A 17458-nucleotide genomic window follows, 5' to 3' on the forward strand; every position below is an offset into this window, starting at 1 on the left:
TGCACTGTGTCTCTGGGTGGAGACATCTTTCTAAAGGTAGGGCTTTCTTTCTCTTATCAGAGCTTCCTCCCTGATGACTGGTGATCTAAAGACTGGTGAGGTAATGATCAAGAACTGCAGGAGAAGTTGAGGAAGTGTAGATCACTTGACAGATAAAGCAGAGACAGGGGGATCCTTGCATTGCAGTAATCAGATACAGCTTTCTCTTCAGCAAGAAGAACAGTGAGCAGCACAGTAGTGACATCACTAAATCTTACTGCAAATTTTGTGAGACTAGCAGTCAGAGACAGCAGTGCCTTAGATAACTTTACACAGATATGCTGCTATGAGGCTGTACACACAGGAGATCTTATACCTAGGAAGTGAACTGCTATTTTTTTTAGGAGGAATTCAAAACAAAAGGTAATTGTTTTAAGCTGAGGCACAATTACTATTTCCAGATGTTCCCTGTAAGATGGCAAAGTATTGTCTATTGAGTTCAGGTTCACTTTTAGGTTCAGCATTTCTATTTCTTAGGTCATCCCCTTTAGATTTCATGTCTTTTAGCTGTTTTTTTTTTACATACTTCTGTCACATTAAAAAACTGAATATATTTTAATTGGAGAAGAAAAAGTGTAGTTTGGCCCTGTAACAATGACATATATAAATAACTTTGCTTCACCCAACATATTTTCAAGAGCTTTCAGTATAACCGATAACTTGTGAGCTCATTTGGAACAGGCTGTTTACTGAAACACAATATTAAACACTGTTAGATTCGTTTTAAATTCAAGCATTATATTCCTGATCCTTTCAAATATCATTAGCAAAAATAATAATAATACATTTAAATAAAATGTCTGCATACATGAGCATTGATCTTAGCAGTTTTGTCCTATTTCCCCAGTTTTTCAAAAACATAGGCACTTTTCTTCTAAACCATTTAAAGCCAGTTCACCATTTTTGTTATACAGCAGAGCTCTACTGGTTAAGAACCTGAGTGAATGTTGGACTAGACTGCAGGTGCTGCAGCCTCCATCAGACACTTTAGCATTTTACCCTCCCAGAAGAGTTGAATGTTGAAGAGTCGAGGTGGCAATGCTGGAAGATAGGAGATATGGGCCACCTAAAAGGAGAGTATAACCCCTCTTCTTTCGCAGGGAACTGCCAAATAGATTTTTTTTTTAGGTGACTGATAGGGTCTTTTTATCATCCATTTTTGAGAACAAAGGAGAACAGTTCTATCCTGGTGGTGCAATGTGATCTCTGATTAAGAACAGAGTTCCGAGCAAATATGGCATAGGGGGAAGGCAGAGTGCATACAATATGTATCCAATCTATATCTATTCATTTTTCTCAAATACTTTAGTTTATCCACAGTAGCAATGTAACCTGGTAAAAAAAAAGTAAACATTTTTCTATAGTTTCCATTGTGCATGTACCTACGGTTTACTAAAGCACTGTTTTCATGAAATAATTATTTAATACAAATCTTGCAAGCAGTGGCGGCCTGTAATGCAGGGCGCCACCCCATCCATCCGTGCATCCGCCCCCCAAATCTACATGCAGGGCGACAGGCACATGGAATTCAATCAGGGTTTTTTTTTTTGTTTTTTGAAACGTGATTAGAGCCAGATGCTCTAATAGGCTTCAAAAAGGGTGGGCTCAGGGCGCAGTATCCCACCCAATTGTGTGACAATAGCAAATTTAATATTCGCTATTATCACACTGATTCTCCTCCCAGCCAATCAGGAAGGGGGTCTTTAGACCCATTTCCTGATTGGCCAAAAGGAGAAGCAATCCTATTGGCTTAGGTGGAGGAGGAGGGAGGAGAGCCACGGCTGCCATGAGGAGACTCAGGAGAAGCTGCCGCCCATCGCCTCAGAGGGAAGCGCTGCCCATGCTATAAAGGGGGTAAGTGCAGTGCCAACTGACCAACCCACGGGGCCGCCACTGCTTGCAAGAAACGTATCGTACAATAGAATCTATTGAAGAGCGATTGCACTATGATGCTCCACTTCTGCCTAATGTTTTTGATGGTTATTTCTTATGCAGTTTGAGAATGAATTGATCACTCGTCTGGATCAAGAAGTAGAAGGTGGCCAAGGGGATCGGCAGTACAAGGAACTTCTAGAGAAGCTGTGAGTTTTAAGTTGCAGATTTTTCCAGATCCTGTTTTTATTAAAAATGCTATCTGTGGAAAATGCATGTATTCCTTTATGTATGTGTACTGTCTTTACTTTCTTCTGTATCTCCATTTCCACTATTTCCCTTTCTGTTTCCACCTATTCTCTATCTGCAGCTTATTGGAGCACTGCCGGAAACACAAGTATCTGTCCAGCTCTGGAGAAGTTTTCACCGTTCTGGTCAGCAGCCTCCTGGAGAACCTCCTTGATTACCGAACAATAGCCAATGACGAAAGTGAAGAGAATCGGATGAGCTGCACCGTCAATCTGCTGGTATCAAATAATCACTGGCAAAATTTGAGTGCACACCTATTACTGCTTTCTTTAAAAGTGTATAAAAGCTCCATCCACTCAAAAGTTGCATTTTAGTTAAAGGGGGTGACTGATGGACTGAGGTACGGATGGTTTATTGTATCTGTAAGCTGTAAGATCTCCCTGCTTTAGGTCCCAGCTCTTTTCATGAAGTTTGGGGTGTTTGCATCCATTTTTGGGTGTTCTCACTCCTGCTGCATTATCCATGATAGGAAATAAATTGAAGATCCAGCAGGGAGAGCGGGACCCCCTAATAATTGCTTTGGCTGCTATGTAGGCCTCAGAGCTCAAGTACTGAGATTTCACTAACCAAAAGTAAAAGAAGAATACCAGGTATATGCGTGCACTCAAATTACCATAAAAAAAAGTTTTACTGATTTATTATATGAATAGCCCTGTAACTGGAATCTGTCTAAATAGACCCTTTGCTTCCTCCAAGAATTTTCTTGAGTTGTTCTGCTCTCTACATGACAACATGGGGAGCAAAAGCTTTCCTTTCTTCTTTTTTCAACTTCAGTTGGGAAGTGAGGAGGAGTCCTGACAACCTAACTATTTTAGGAGTGCAAAGAATTGTGGGAAGGCGTCTCCTCAGAGCTTTGTGAGTTTGCTGACCACTATCCCATATTTGGTAAAAAGCTCACCAAAATCTGATTGTAAAATCTCTCTTAAATCTACCAACAACTATGTAGTGCAAGGATCTGCTTGATTGGATCCTAATTAATGGATGGATTAGGTAGGTCCTGATACTAAATAGTTTTGGTAGATCTAAAGTTGATTTTACAGTCAGACTCTAATGTGTATGGTCATCTCCAGACCACAGTAATAGTTACATCATTGCCCTTGTTTGGACCAGTACCAGATATGCTCTTACAGTGAGTGGTTTCATGGTAAACTCTGCTCCACCAAAGGTTTAGAAGTGAGAGAGAAGGAAGCTTTCAATCCTTGTCAGGTATTGTGGCACTAGGGTAGACCTTGTGGACAGTTTGGCTTTAGCTCCTGGAGGGCAATATCAGTAACAGTGTTAATTTTGACGTCCGATTTTGATTTAGTTTTAGTCTTTTGACTATAATGCCATTTTAGTTTTAGACATATTTTAGTCATCTGAATTGTTAATTTTAGTTGTATTTTAGTTGACTAAAATCTCCAGTACATTATAGTCAACTAAAATCTAATGGGTTTGCTTAAATTGTAATGCATTATTTTAAGCATTTCTCTAGAATTTCCAAACTCATTATATATTTCTAGAGTAACAACAATCTAATGACATGTTATTATTTATGGTATTAGGGTTTGAACATGCACTACAGACACAGATTTTTGCCGTTGTGATATATAACATCTTTATAAATAAAACCATGTTTCATAAACAAACAAAAATATTGCTTTTTGACAAACAGAAGTGCAAATCTAAGGCGCCTTTTAAACTGATGGATCGGGTCCACCTGTCAGTTTTGTAGGCGGACCCAATCGGATCATTCATTGCTCTCTACACTGACAGGTGCTCCATTTCTTTCTGACCGCCCCATAAAAGAACAGCGTGCTGTGTCTGCTCTGCATCAGCGGAGCGAACTTGGACCTGTCATCCGCCTGCTCAGCGGGGATCAGCGGACAGGCTAAAATTTAGTGTTCATCAAGGAAAATATTTTCATCAATGAAATTAACACAGTTACTTAATGGAGAAAGCTAAAAACTCATTCAGTGGACAGGAGCTGCTGTGATCATTTCAAAAATATTCTGAACTATGTTAATGATCATAATAAAAGGGGGATGGAGAAATTATATCTACACGTAGCGTGAACAACTGTCTACAACTGTGTTTTTGTTAATATATATTTTTTTTTTAACAGAATTTTTACAAGGAAAAGAAAAGGGAAGACATTTACATTCGGTTAGTATTATGCCCTTTGATGTTAATGTGTATAGTTTATGTAAGAGGGCCAACCGGTCATGGTGTATGTCTTAATTTTAGGTATGTGTACAAGCTGAGAGACCTGCATCTGAGCAAGGAGAATTACAACGAGGCAGCATATACCCTACTACTCCATGCTGAGCTGCTGCAGGTGGGAAATCTCTATGACCTTTTAATATTTGTGACCATTGATATTAAGGCCTCGTGCTTTACAGCTCATTTTTTTTAAAACGCCCGTGGGCTAGTACCGATGCCAGGAAAGAAGCGGCGTTAAAAACGCGATTTTATCCGCGTGTTGCATTGGCGTCAATGCACGTTTGGCCGCGCTAGCTTTCAGCCACGTTTCTCTGTCTCTATTTTAAATCAATGGTTCCCTATGGGAGCCCATTGATTTGAATAGAAGTCACACCAGAAGTTGGATCAAGGTGATCTGACTTGCGGTGTGACTTGTGTGCTGAAAATCTTGAAGGGGAACCCCGCCAAAATTTTGCCTGAGGTTCCCCCCCAAGATTCGAGCATGCAGCCGGGAAAGGTCAGGAAAGGGGGGGACGAGCGAACGCCCCCCCATCCCCCTCCTGGACCATACCAGGCCACATGCCCTCAGATCCCGACCCCCACCCTAGGTGAAGGATTATGGGGTACCCCTACCCATTCACCTAAAAAAAAAAAAAAAAAAAGTGTCAAAAATAAACACACTACACAGGTCTTTTTAAAGTATTTTATTAAGGCAGCTCCAGCTCTTCTCCCTCTTCTGGTGACATCCTTCTCCCCTCTCCGGTTCTTCGCCCTCTCCAGTCCTTCTCCTCTCTCCGCTATCCTCTCTCTCTGCTATCTTCTTGCTCTTTTGTAGTGTCTTCTCGCTTTTTTGCTGGGTCTTCTCTCTCTGTTCTTCTTCCGGTGTTGAAGCAGCTGTAAAAACGTCCATGGGCATGAGGCCTAAATAATACGGTGTGTTCCACCGGAGAGGGTGAAGAACCGGAGAGGAGAGAAGGACCAGCAGAGGGAGAAGACGTCGCCAGAAGAGCCAGAGCTGCCTTAATAAAATACTTTAAAAACTTGTGTAGTGTTTTTTTATTTTTAATACTTTTTTTTTTTTAGGTGAATGGGTGGGGGTACGATGTACCCCATATTCATTCACCTAGGATGGGGGCTGGAGCTGGGGGCCCCCAGATTCCGATAAGTCCCTGCCCGCAGACCCCGACAACGATTGAGCAAGGGTTGTCGGGAAGAGGCCCTTGTTCTCATCAACATGGGGACAAGGTGCTTTGGGGTGGGGGGCGCAGGAAGCACCCACCCCCCATGTTGAGGGCATGTGGCCTGGTATGGTCCAGGATGGGGGGGGGGGGGCGCTTGCTCGTCTCCCCCCCCCTCTTTCCTGACCTTCCAGGCTGCGTGTTCGGTTAAGGGTCTGGTATGGATCTTGGGACCTCACGCCAAATTTTGGCAGGGTTCCCCTTCAAGATTCTCAGCACGCAAGTCGCACTGCAAGTCGGATCATCTTGACCCGACTTCTGGTGCGACTTCTATTGAAATCAATGGGCTCCCATAGGAAACCATTGATTTTGAATAGAAACAGAAACGACGGACGTGGCTTATTTTGCTGTGTATACAGCGTTAAGCCTCGTTAAATTGTGTTTAACACCTTTTACCGGCGTCTGGCGTTTTTACAGCTCTAGCGCTGAAGCCTCAGAACGCGCTGGTCCTGGGGTTTTTTGAAGCTTAAAAACGCCTATACCACTTACAGCTCCTAAACGCCTTGGTGGGCATGAGGCCATAGGCTAACATGGAGAGCCGTTTTTAAGCTGTGAAAAACGTCCGTGAGCATGAGGCTTAACTAACAATGCTTTCCACCTTTTACTTCATTACTGTTTTTATTGTGTGTTATCTCCCTCTAGTGGTCAGATAAACCATGTGCACCTCACTTGCTACAACGAGACAGTTATACCGTGTACACACAGCAGGAGTTGAAGGAGAGGCTTTACCTGGAGATCATATCCTTCTTTGACAAGGGAAAAGTACGTTGACATTTTTTTTTCTCTGAAGCATGTCTTTGATGCTTTTTTTCTAGGTGTTCTTAAACTTTTTATTCTGAGGACCAAAAAATAAAAAAAATTGATACTGTACTGGAACCCAACAAGATTATTTTTATTGAAATGTCAGAAAAGCCATGGAAAGACCTGGGTTCAAAGCATATTGCCAAGCCAAAAGATAGTCCAAAATTCTTTATATATTTTTTAGTACCGTCACAATATGTTTTACACCCACCCAGTACCACCCCTGCAATTTTCAAGATTTTTCAGAAATTGCATCCTCCCAGAATTTCACCCCTACCCCTAGTAACCTGCCGGGACCATTTTTTTATTTTTAGATTTTATTTTGACATTTTTATTAGAAGTAAACAATGACCAAATCAACCAGTAAAAAAAGAAAACGGAAAAAAAAACAAAAAACATTCAAACCAAGAACAAAACACCATTCCAAGCAGTATCGGCATCGATACATTTGATATATCATCATCTAGATTTCCCAATATATATATATATATATATAATCAAAAAAGATATTCGTAAATATTCAGAAACATTCTCCGATACTCCGGAGAAGATAGTATATACATCTTTACCAAGCCCCTCCGTACAAACATACACAATATTTTTTAAAGTTTTTGTAACCCAAAAAAAAAAAAAAGGATCCTGTTCCCTTTATGGCAGATTAACCACTTCAACCCTGCAAGATTTGGCTGCTCAATGACCAGGCCATTTTTTGCGATACGGCACTGCGTCGCTTTAACTAACAATTGTGCAGTCATCCGACGCTGTACCCAAACAAAATTGACGTCCTTTTTTCCCACAAATAGAGCTTTCTTTTGGTGGTATTTGATCACCTCTGCGAAGACAGACCATTTTGAAAAAAAACACAATATCTTTTACTTTTTGCTATAATAAATATCCCAAATTAAAAAAAAAAAAAAAATACAAAACTTTCCCTCAGTTTAGGCCGACATGTATTCTTCTACATATTTTTGGTAAAAAAAAACACGCAATAAGCGTATATTGATTGGTTTGCGCAAAAGTTATAGCGTTTACAAAATAGGGGATAGATTTATGGCATTTTTACTATTTTTTTTTTTTTTTTTACTAGTAATGGCGGTGATCAGCGATTTTTATCGGGACTGCGATATTGCGGCGGACACATCGGACACTTTTGGGACCAGTGACAATTATACAGCGATCGGTGCTATAAAAATGCACTGATTACTGTGTAAATTTCACTGGCAGGGAAGGGGTTAACACTAGGGGGCGATCAAGGGGTTATTTGTGTTCCCTAGGTGTGTTCTAACTGTGGGGGGAGTGGGACTAACTAGGAGACAGAGATCGGTGTTCATACATCGTATGAACACACGATCTGTCTCCTCTCCCCTGAGAGAACCGGGATCTGTGTGTGTCAAAAGCGATCGTGGGTGCCCGACGGTCATCACGCCCGACGGGCACTCGCATCCGCTCCAGCTGCGAGCTGCGGGCGCATGCTTCTGGCAGCGCGCGTGCCCCCTAGTGGCCAAAAGGCGAAGCGACGTAAGGCAACGTCGTTTTGCCCAGAGGGTTCAACCTGCCGCAGCTGTAGGGAAGGGGTTAAACAAAAATGCTTGTGCTGTCTAATCTGCCCCTCTCTAAGCTGTAAAAAAGCATGGCTGATCCTGCCACTTCCTGTGTCCCCCTCCGTGTCCTGACCACGATAATCAGGGCTGTTGAGCCCTGCTTACTGTGGTCAGTTTACGTTAAAATAACGTTATAAAAATGCCAGGAGCTTTGCAGTGAGTTTTTCAACATTTTTGCAATAGCATTTTTTAGCGTTTCTACCCGTTAGCGTTTTTTAGTGTTTTTTTTAAATTTTTTTCAATGGATCAAAAATGTCAAAAAACGCTGGTGAGCCACATTTGTGAGCTCTTATCTGCGTTCATCAGCGTTTTTTGATGTTAGAGCGTTTTTACAGCTGAAAACAGCTGAAAAACTCCTCTCAGAACCAACTAGTTTTGGGTTTTTTTAAAGCCAAAAAACGCCCAAACAAAAACTGCTGAATATAAGTGTTTTTCTTTATTGTACATCACAGGACAAAGAGCAGCTATAATAATGACTATGTGGGTTATACGCCACCTATAGGTGAATGAACAGTGGCAGATAGTCAAACAGGAATTCCTCCCCTATATAATCCCTTATACAGGTACCTCAGTTTTTTCGCCAGTGTCTGTAAGGTGGCGGTCACTGATGTGATACATGTGCTCTTGGAGCATACTTGGAGGTCTGGACGGTTCTATTTAGAATCATGGACTTCATTCGGATCCATTCGAAATAGTTGTCAGCCAAAATGGATGGTACCCGAGCCTCATTGGAAGGAGAGAATATTCCTCAAGGTTTGCCTGTAATGCAGCCTTACGGCCTTACTCCTTACTGGACCTTGTGTAATGGAACCTTGTGCAGTGTTTGTTCTGACCAAGGTGGTTTCTTGCATTTCTTGGTATCTTTTTGTGAAGCCAATATATGAATACAAACATATAGTATTCTATAGTGAAACATAGTGAGACATATAACACATATATATATAACACAAGGTGGGGTTGTTCCAAGTTCATTTTACCAAAGTCGTAAATCTGTATCCTTGAGTTTGTGAAGTCTTATCAGGACAAGGAGGGTTTGATATAACATGACTGTGTGCCATACTGTCTCTATACAAGTATTTTAATGGGTAAAACCAAAGACAAAACCAGTTATAAATAATTTTAATAAACATATAGGAGTTCTGGGAATGAATAAGTTTGTCTGGTTGTATGACAGGTGTCAGATTTATGGTTAGTTACATTGATGTAGATCTTGGCAACCAATCATGTTGTACCTAATATACTTGCATTGTAAGAAAATGTATAAATTAGATCTGCATGTTGTAATACTTTGAAACCTGTATGTTCCCAGCTGTTGTTAATAAACCTGTATCACTGAGGTCCTGCCTGGTTCTATACGTTATTATTCTACTTCAATACCTACGGGGTAGTATAGCGATAGACCAACATTGTCTAGGCTGGCATCCTTGTGAAACTGCGTATTCATTTTTGTCTAATATAGTCACTTTATTTTGTACCCGTTAGACTAGCTAAATGACTCCAGAAGGGTGTGCCGGGTACACCGCCCTCAGTTTCAGTGGTCTGGCGGTGTTTACGTCTCCTGTTGGACCAATGGCATCAGGGTTATCTGAGCCACTGTGGCACCTGATCTTGCATCAAGCCTGGTTAGTACTTGGATGAGAGACTGCCCAGGTTTCCCTCCTAAGTGTGGGAGGCATCTGCGGTTGCTGTATTTGAGAGTATCTCAGACTATAGGATTTTAGAGCAGTCTCTGATGTGGTTCGCTTCTTCCTTAGTCTGGTCAGTCTTTGCCTTGCGTTGGCTCTTGGAGCAGAAGTTATGGGCTCATTATTGTAAAACAATTCAATGGTAGCAGTTTCAAAACTGAATAGGGACATGAGGTCTGTCTTAAGATCTCAATCCGCTTGGCATCCTTCTGTTTCCGATAGGCTTGGTCTGTTCAGTCATGACCTTTCTGCAAGAGGTAGATTGCGGGGCCCATTATCATCAGTAAACACACATCTTCATGAGCCGGGTTGTTTCCAGTCTCATCAAAGATTTCTGTAATTTCTAAAGATGCAGGGGGTGTCAATCTCAGTATACCTCAATAACCTGCACTCAGAAAGCAGTTGCTCCAGATTTTCCTTTGATACATTTTGCAGGAGAAAGTTGTATCTAGGTCAAAGCACGTTCCTTATGTACAGTCCTACTTTAGGTCTTGGTAGAGTATCATTCTCTCTGTCTGGAGCTTGAAGATCCAGGCATTGGATTGCCGGAGGGCTCTGTTCCCGGGGTGTTACACAGCTGGTTGATGGTTGGGAATCTAGAAGGGTTGAATTCTTTCTTTCAGGAATTGGAAGATAATAACCACTCATGCCAGTTTCTCCACTTGGTTTGAAGGTGGCTAGAGTTCAGTGGACTTGGTCTCCACAGCAGAGAATACTGCCCATAAATAGCTTGGAACTTTTGGCCAGTACGCCTTGCTCTGGATTATGGGACAAACCATTTGTAGATTCTATCTGGAAATGCCTCTGCAGGGGCATATATAACAACCACCAGTGCGGCACCAGGAGTCATGCGGCTCAGGGAGGTGAACCTCATTCTGTCTGGTACAGTACAAGTGCTGTCTCTATCGCCAGGTCATATTCCAGGTATAGAATATTGGCAGGGGAAACTCGGTAGGTGGATCTACTAAATTCCAAGTTCTACAACAGGTTCGAACAGGTTGTATCCGGGACGAGAGTTCCACTGGCAATAGGGGTAGGTGTGCTTGTAACACCTTAAGGTCCAGTTCTCCCTTATTTTACGCTTTCCCTCTGTTTCAACTTCTGCCACGTCTTTTGCAAAGAATTCGGGAGGTGATAACACTGATAATAGTGTTAGCCGAATTAGCCAGGGAGTGCTTGGTACACTGATATAGCGGGTCTTACGGGAGTCGCTCCTTGGACACTCCCAGTCCAGTGGGACCTAATGGTCTTGAATCCTGTATTTCCGCACTGTTGAACCTCTGGAAGACAGCTTCAGGGAGCTTCAATTACATGACTTGGAAATATTTTATGCCTGGGGTGAAGCCAGAAAATGGTACCAGCAGAAATATGTGAGTGGGAGAGTTTCTCTTTCTTTCCCCAATCAGTAGATTGGCCTTAATTACTGGTAAGGGTCAGAGTTCGTCCCTATCCATTTTTTTCCCAGAGGCCGTTGTTTCCCACTCCTGGATGCATGCTTTATACAGCGTGTAACCTAGAAAGTCCCACCTGTCAGGCCACTCTTATGTCCTTGGCATTTGAATTTGCTCTTGACTGTCCTAGCAAAGGTCACTTTTTGAACCAATTGGGAGACTGTTAGTCCTTTTATCTTGGAAGGTGGCTTCTTTGGTTCCTATCACTTCACTAAGTGGAGTGTCAGAGCTGCCGGCTCTTTCATGCAAAGAGCTGTTCTTGATCTTGTATCATAAGGTGATGTTATGTCCTCATCCACCTTTATTACCTAAAGTGGTGTCTAGTTTTCACTTGAATCAAGACAATGACTTGCCTTCTTTTATAATCCTCAGTTGGCAGGAGTAAGATCACTGCATACTCTGGAGGTAGTTCAGACGGTTAGAATTACTTGAATTGTCAGTACAGGTCAGGAATCCTGGTTTGTGCTGCCAGTAGAGCCTGGGATGGGCAGGAGGCATCCAAGTTATCTATTTTCATTGGATCCGCCAGTTAATTATTCAAGCCTATGGCTTGAAAGGGCAAGGTCCCCCATCCCTTTTTTTGGTAAAAGCGCTCGCTACCAGGCTTGTGGGGACATCTTGGGCCATCTGCTATCAGGTGTCAGTGGCTCCGAATTTTAAGGCCACTACATGGTCTTTTGTTCATACATTCACAGAAATTTGCCAGATGGATATCAAAGCCACGGAGGATACTGCTTTGGCCACAGTATGTTTCGGGCGGCAGAAGAAGTCCTTCTCAGGTGGCAGTTTCTGTGATTGTGTCTCCCTCCCCTCAAGTGCATTGCTTTAGGACATCCCACATGTCCATTATTATGGCTGCTCTGTGTCCCGTGATGTACGATAAAGAAAATGTGATTTTTTTCCTACAGCTTGCCTGTAAAATCCTTTTCTTGGAGTACATCATGGGACACAGAGCTCCCTCCCCTCTTTTTTGTGATATTTTTTGCTTTGAGGTACTTCCTGTGTAGGAGGGGTTATATAGAGGAGGACATCCTGTTTGACTATATGCCAATGTCCATTTACCTATAGGTGGCGTATAACCCACATAGTCATTATTATGGCTGCTTTGTGTCCCGTGATGTACCCCAAGAAAAGGATTTTACAGGTAAGCTGTAGGAAAAATCAAATTTTTTCAAACAGTACATATTTGTTCATCTCCCTAATCCAATCCCCAAGGGTAGGAGGGTTGGGTGAAACCCCGTGAGAGGCTATCAGCTTACGTGCTATAAAATGAGATCTCAAAATAGCCACTATCTGGTCACGATCCATGCTATTAGAGTTTACATATCCCAGAAGACATAAAACGGGATCTGGAGTCAGCCTGGTATATACAGAGTTTAGCCAATCCAGCACTTCCTGCCAGTACTGAAATAGCTTTGGACATCTCCAAAAGAAGTGCATAAAGGATCCAGGAGATTGAGGGCATCTTGCGCATTCAGAGTTTTTTCTCCTACCAATCCTTTGCAACAGCTCCGGGGTACGAAAAGCTCTATAAACTCTATATAAGATAAAAAAGCTGAGTCACTCTGTTGGTAGGAGATATTGAGGCAAGCTGTACATTCTGTAATATTTGATCCCATATATCCCCTATAGTCGCATCAATTTCTGCCTCCCATCTTTGCCTACATGGAACAGTAACTTTAGAAAGCAATTCTGATAATAATCACGTGTAGACCTTAGTGAAAATTTTTAACCTGAGCCACAACAACTTACCTGCTTGGGTGCCTTGCAGTCCATTGCAAGCAGCAGTAGAGACAGCACAAGCTGACTTTACTTTGTACCTTTCATGTAGACTGATGGTGAGATGAGGGCTGGTGTCTTCTCATCCCTTCATCCCCTACTTGTATGGGTTACTAGCCTCTAGTAACTGTAGTTCCCTTTACATGTCTATGCTGTCGGGTCATAGTCAGTGCTAGTTGTGGTTTTGAGGAAGAGGGAAAGTCCCTCGAAACGCATTAGCCTCCGATTGTCTCTCTATGCAATGTGACATGTTGAGGACTTAAAGCTTAAAGTTCAAGGTTGTGAACTAAACAGACACCTGATATCTCACTTTTGAGACAGAGGAACTGACTGAGAACATAGATCCCCAATCCTTTCTCTGCAGCCTCAGCTGCCTGACCGATGAATGAACAGGAGGCCCTTTGTACAGAGGCTTCGGTTAATTAATAAACTGAAGCATAGTAAACAGTTTACTATGCTTCAGCTATGAATGAACACAGTGAGTGATCGGTGCTGTTTACTTATGCCGCGTACACATGACCGGACTTTACGACAGACTTTCCGAATGCACGGACTTGCCTACACACGATCAACCAAAGTCCGACGGATTCATACGTGATGACGTACGACCGGACTAAAACAAGGAAGCTCATAGCCAGTAGCCAATAGCTGCCCTAGCGTCGGTTTTTGTCCATCAGACTAGCATACAGACGAGCGGACTTTTCGACCGCACTCGAGTCCGTCGAAAAGATTTGAAACATGTTTCATTTCTAGGTCCGTCAAACTTTTGGGGAAAAAAAGTCAGCTGGAGCCCACACATGATCGAATTGTCCGACGGACTCCGGTCCGCAGGACCAAGTATGCCGTAAAGTCCGGTCATGTGTACGCGGCATTACTGTGTTCATTCAGAAAAGGAAGGGACCAGTGAATATGACATATTTACTGACCCCCCCATCATCCTAAACCGATCGCCCTGTGTACCCACATCAGCCATTGGGAGGGAGAGGAGGGGAAGTTGGCAGAGCTGCGAGAGGTGAGTGGGGCTCACAGGGGCCTAGGCAGCTGGGGAAAGTGCATTGAGGACAGGAGGGGGTGATTGTTGCAGTGGGGGGGGGCAGTTACTGGACTGATTTTCCCTGTGTGTTTCTCTCTACAGCAGCTGAAAGCCGGAGGAAGGGAGAGGAGGAGAAGCCGGAGAAGCCAGCTTTCAGCTGCTCCAGGGAGAGCCACACGGGGATCGGTTCAGTAATTGTTCACCGATCACCCTCTCCTGTCCTTGATTCATCTTCTCCTGCTGCACTGACCTCCTTGCTGAACTGGTGCACCCTGCACCCGGACTCCAAACACTAGAAGGGCTGGGGGTATCCCTTTATCAGCGGCCCTGCCTGTCTGTCGTTTTAATACAATGGCTTTGCTGTTTTCTGAAGCTCTAATCTGGAGTTCTCTATGTAACCCCGTATTTCTCTCACCGTAGGTTTCCATTCGTTTTATTTGTGTAATGACTCTGCCCTGGAGAAGTCCTGTGTTTCCTGCTAACCATTTGTCTTTTCTCTGCAACAGATGTGGGAACAGGCAATCATACGCAGCAAAGAGCTTTTAGAGATGTATGAAAACCAAATCTTCCACTACGAGGCTCTGAGTGACCTGCTGGTGAGTGATTCTATGCTTGTGTTAGTATTGTTGATAGCTCTTAGCCCCCATTCACACTTGAGCATTTTTCTGTTAGTTTCCCTGCTCTTGACTATGCAGAATCCAATTTTTTTTCTAACTGTCACTGTTTGCACTTGTACACACAGTTGTCCTATGCCCTGCACTCAAAAAAGTAAATGAGCTTTTCTTTGAGCGTAACCAGGCATTTTTGGTTCCATAAACTTCAATGGGGGATACTCCCGTTTTTTACACCTGAGGAATTCCTCTCCTCCTACAGAACTGATCTCCTCCCCTTCCCAGCCCAGGAAAAAAACCCTAAAGCTTAATAAGCGTATAAATACTTCCAACGGACTGCCCAATGTGTGTTTGTCACTCAAAATAAGCTCCTGCTCCCTTTTGGGCGTCAAGCTTGACATGATTTTTAAAGGTACGATTGCAGTGAGATTCTGTCAGATGACAATCACAGCAAAATGGTACCACGTTTGTGGTGCCATTTAGAATGAATGGCATCTAACGTGCATCACACTTTTTGCAGTGATTGCCATGCGAATTGGAATCGTGGCAATTCCAAATCGCCAAGTGTGAATGGGGTCTGAGCGCAATAAAAATAATACTCAGTAAACTTTGTTAAAATACTTCCCCCAGCATTTGCTGTTTACAACTTTCAAAGTTGCTGGCTCCTGCTCTCTCAGGAAAGAGTTAGCAGTGGACAGTGCAGTCTCAAGTCAGTCTGTTAACTCAGAGAAGGGAAAAGGAGGGAGTGCTTTGCCATCCTAGGCTACAGGACTGTATGAACACAGTGTATGGAGACACAACTCGAGCCCCTGCATGCAAGGGTGGCTCCATAGAACGTGCCAACCTGGGGCAGTAGTCATGGCACCAGCTTTGAAAAAGTGCCCAAAAACTGAGGTAAATCTCAGGGGGGAAACCATGTGTGGACCCTGATCCACCCCATCCGCAGGGACCACATGACCAAATACCTAGGAAGACATTTGCAATGTCACTTTCTCCAGGAAAGGGAAGCTTATCAGCTCTCTGTTAAAATTACCGTACAATCGGGTGCAAATAGTGTGTGTGTGTGTGTTATACGCCAATACTTGCATTGGGAAACCTCAGAGGGGACGAGAGGGGGGGGGGGGGGGGGTCAAGTGCCGACAGATTACATACAGTGAGAATCTCCTGTTTACTCGGCAGCCTTCGTCTCCTGGGCCGGCATTGGACCAGTGTTCTGTCTATCATAGAAGCCGATCCAGGAGGTGGGACTTCGTATTAAAGAGGCAGCCGAGTAAACTGGAGATCCTCGCTCTATGTTATCTTATGTGAGGCTGCAGATAGGCACTGATCAGGCTGCAGTAATGAGGCTGCAGATGTACACTGATCAGGCTGCATTGACGGGCAATGGTGAGGCTGCAGATGGGCACTGATCAGGCTGCAATAATGAGGCTGCAGATGAGCACTGATAGGGCTGCAGATGGGCACTGATCAGGCTGTAATGGTGAGACTGCGTACGGGCACTGACCAGGCTGCAATAAAATGGCTGCAGATGGGCATAGACTAGGCTTCAATAATGAGGCTGCAGATGGGCACTGACCAGGCTGCAATGGTGAGGCTGCAGATGGGCACTGATCAGACTGCATTGATGGGCACTGACCCTTTTTTTTCTTCAAGATTCCTTATTTAAAAAAAAAAAAAATCCTAAAACTTCCCTTCTAAAATTAAGGTGCGTGTTATATGCCTATAGATATGGTAATTCTTACTGAATGTATTGTTATGTAATTCAGTCTATGTACATCAATGCAGGAAAACACATGGTCAACATTTTTGCATTGTGGTACATTGGAAAAAGTTCCTACATGCTGCATTTATGGTAAATTTAATTGATTAGTATAATGCAAGAATGCATTAACTAAAGGTTGGCCCAGGTTGCATGAAACACTGTAAGGAGGAGGGGGGTTTGTATACATGCAAAGAAAAGTAAACAGTTCTTAATGGATGGTGTGTATGTGCACAGACCAAGGCAGTATAATATTCTCTGTGCGATTCTGAATATACACGAAGGCAGCTGAATATTTACACTTCTACTCATCATAAGTGGCCAAATTATGTCTGTATTGTTAATATTTTTAATTGCTATTAACCATCTTTGTTTCTGTAGAACAAGCAAGCTACTTTCTACCAGAACATCATGCGATCCCTGAGGCTGCAGCCAGAGTATTTTGCTGTGGGATACTATGGCCAAGGTTTCCCATCTTTCCTGAGGGTATGAAATACAATATTACTTGATATAGATAAAAAAAAAAGTTTCTGTACTTCCCTCCCTCCTTATTTCTGTAATGTCATCCTTTTAGCAGTTTGGTTATAGATATCAGAGTAGAGTGGAAAAATGGTGTCACCTCCCGAGAAGAGCTGAAAAGTGGTGTCACCTCCCCATCCTTAGCAACCAGTCAAATGTTCATCAACATTAACTTGAAATTGAAAAGTAATACATGGGTTGCTAAGGACAGCACCTTCAGTTTTCTTAGTACTTGAAAACTTTGCTATAAACAATAAGGCTCTTCTTAAGCTGATCATAGACTGCTGGTTTTTATCTCGTTCAACTCCCAGGCTAATTGTGAGAAGCCAGATTGATTCACCCATCCATGCTAACAACATGGATGAAGTCATCTCCACCACTACCCGCTAATGTATTCAGGCAGCTGCAGCATGGTGCGGTTTTAAAACAGATTCAGTAGGTCCTTTTAACTCTCAATCAGAGCTGAGTAATGGGGAATTTTGTACAGTATTGTGCTCTAAGTGAAGGAATCCTAACAGTGTTTAGTGGTAATCTACAATTCTCATTTTTATGGTCAGAAAAAAACTATAAATATATAGAT

The 17458-nt window shown here is 42.9% G+C and overlaps 1 protein-coding gene across 1 annotated transcript in view; it reads left to right on the forward strand.

The window, feature by feature from the left end:
* The window catches only part of DOCK5 (dedicator of cytokinesis 5), a 188107-nt gene that overhangs the window by 143169 nt on the left and 27480 nt on the right, over positions 1–17458 (forward strand). Inside the window, exons 34-40 of the mRNA XM_073622228.1 lie at positions 2035–2120; positions 2282–2438; positions 4325–4365; positions 4447–4537; positions 6282–6401; positions 14496–14585; positions 16741–16845. Coding sequence (XP_073478329.1) covers positions 2035–2120; positions 2282–2438; positions 4325–4365; positions 4447–4537; positions 6282–6401; positions 14496–14585; positions 16741–16845 — 690 coding nt within the window. The remainder of the gene's footprint in view (positions 1–2034; positions 2121–2281; positions 2439–4324; positions 4366–4446; positions 4538–6281; positions 6402–14495; positions 14586–16740; positions 16846–17458) is intronic.

This window comes from Aquarana catesbeiana, linkage group LG03 (assembly GCF_042186555.1).
Source record: "Aquarana catesbeiana isolate 2022-GZ linkage group LG03, ASM4218655v1, whole genome shotgun sequence".
Lineage (NCBI taxonomy): Eukaryota > Metazoa > Chordata > Amphibia > Anura > Ranidae > Aquarana > Aquarana catesbeiana.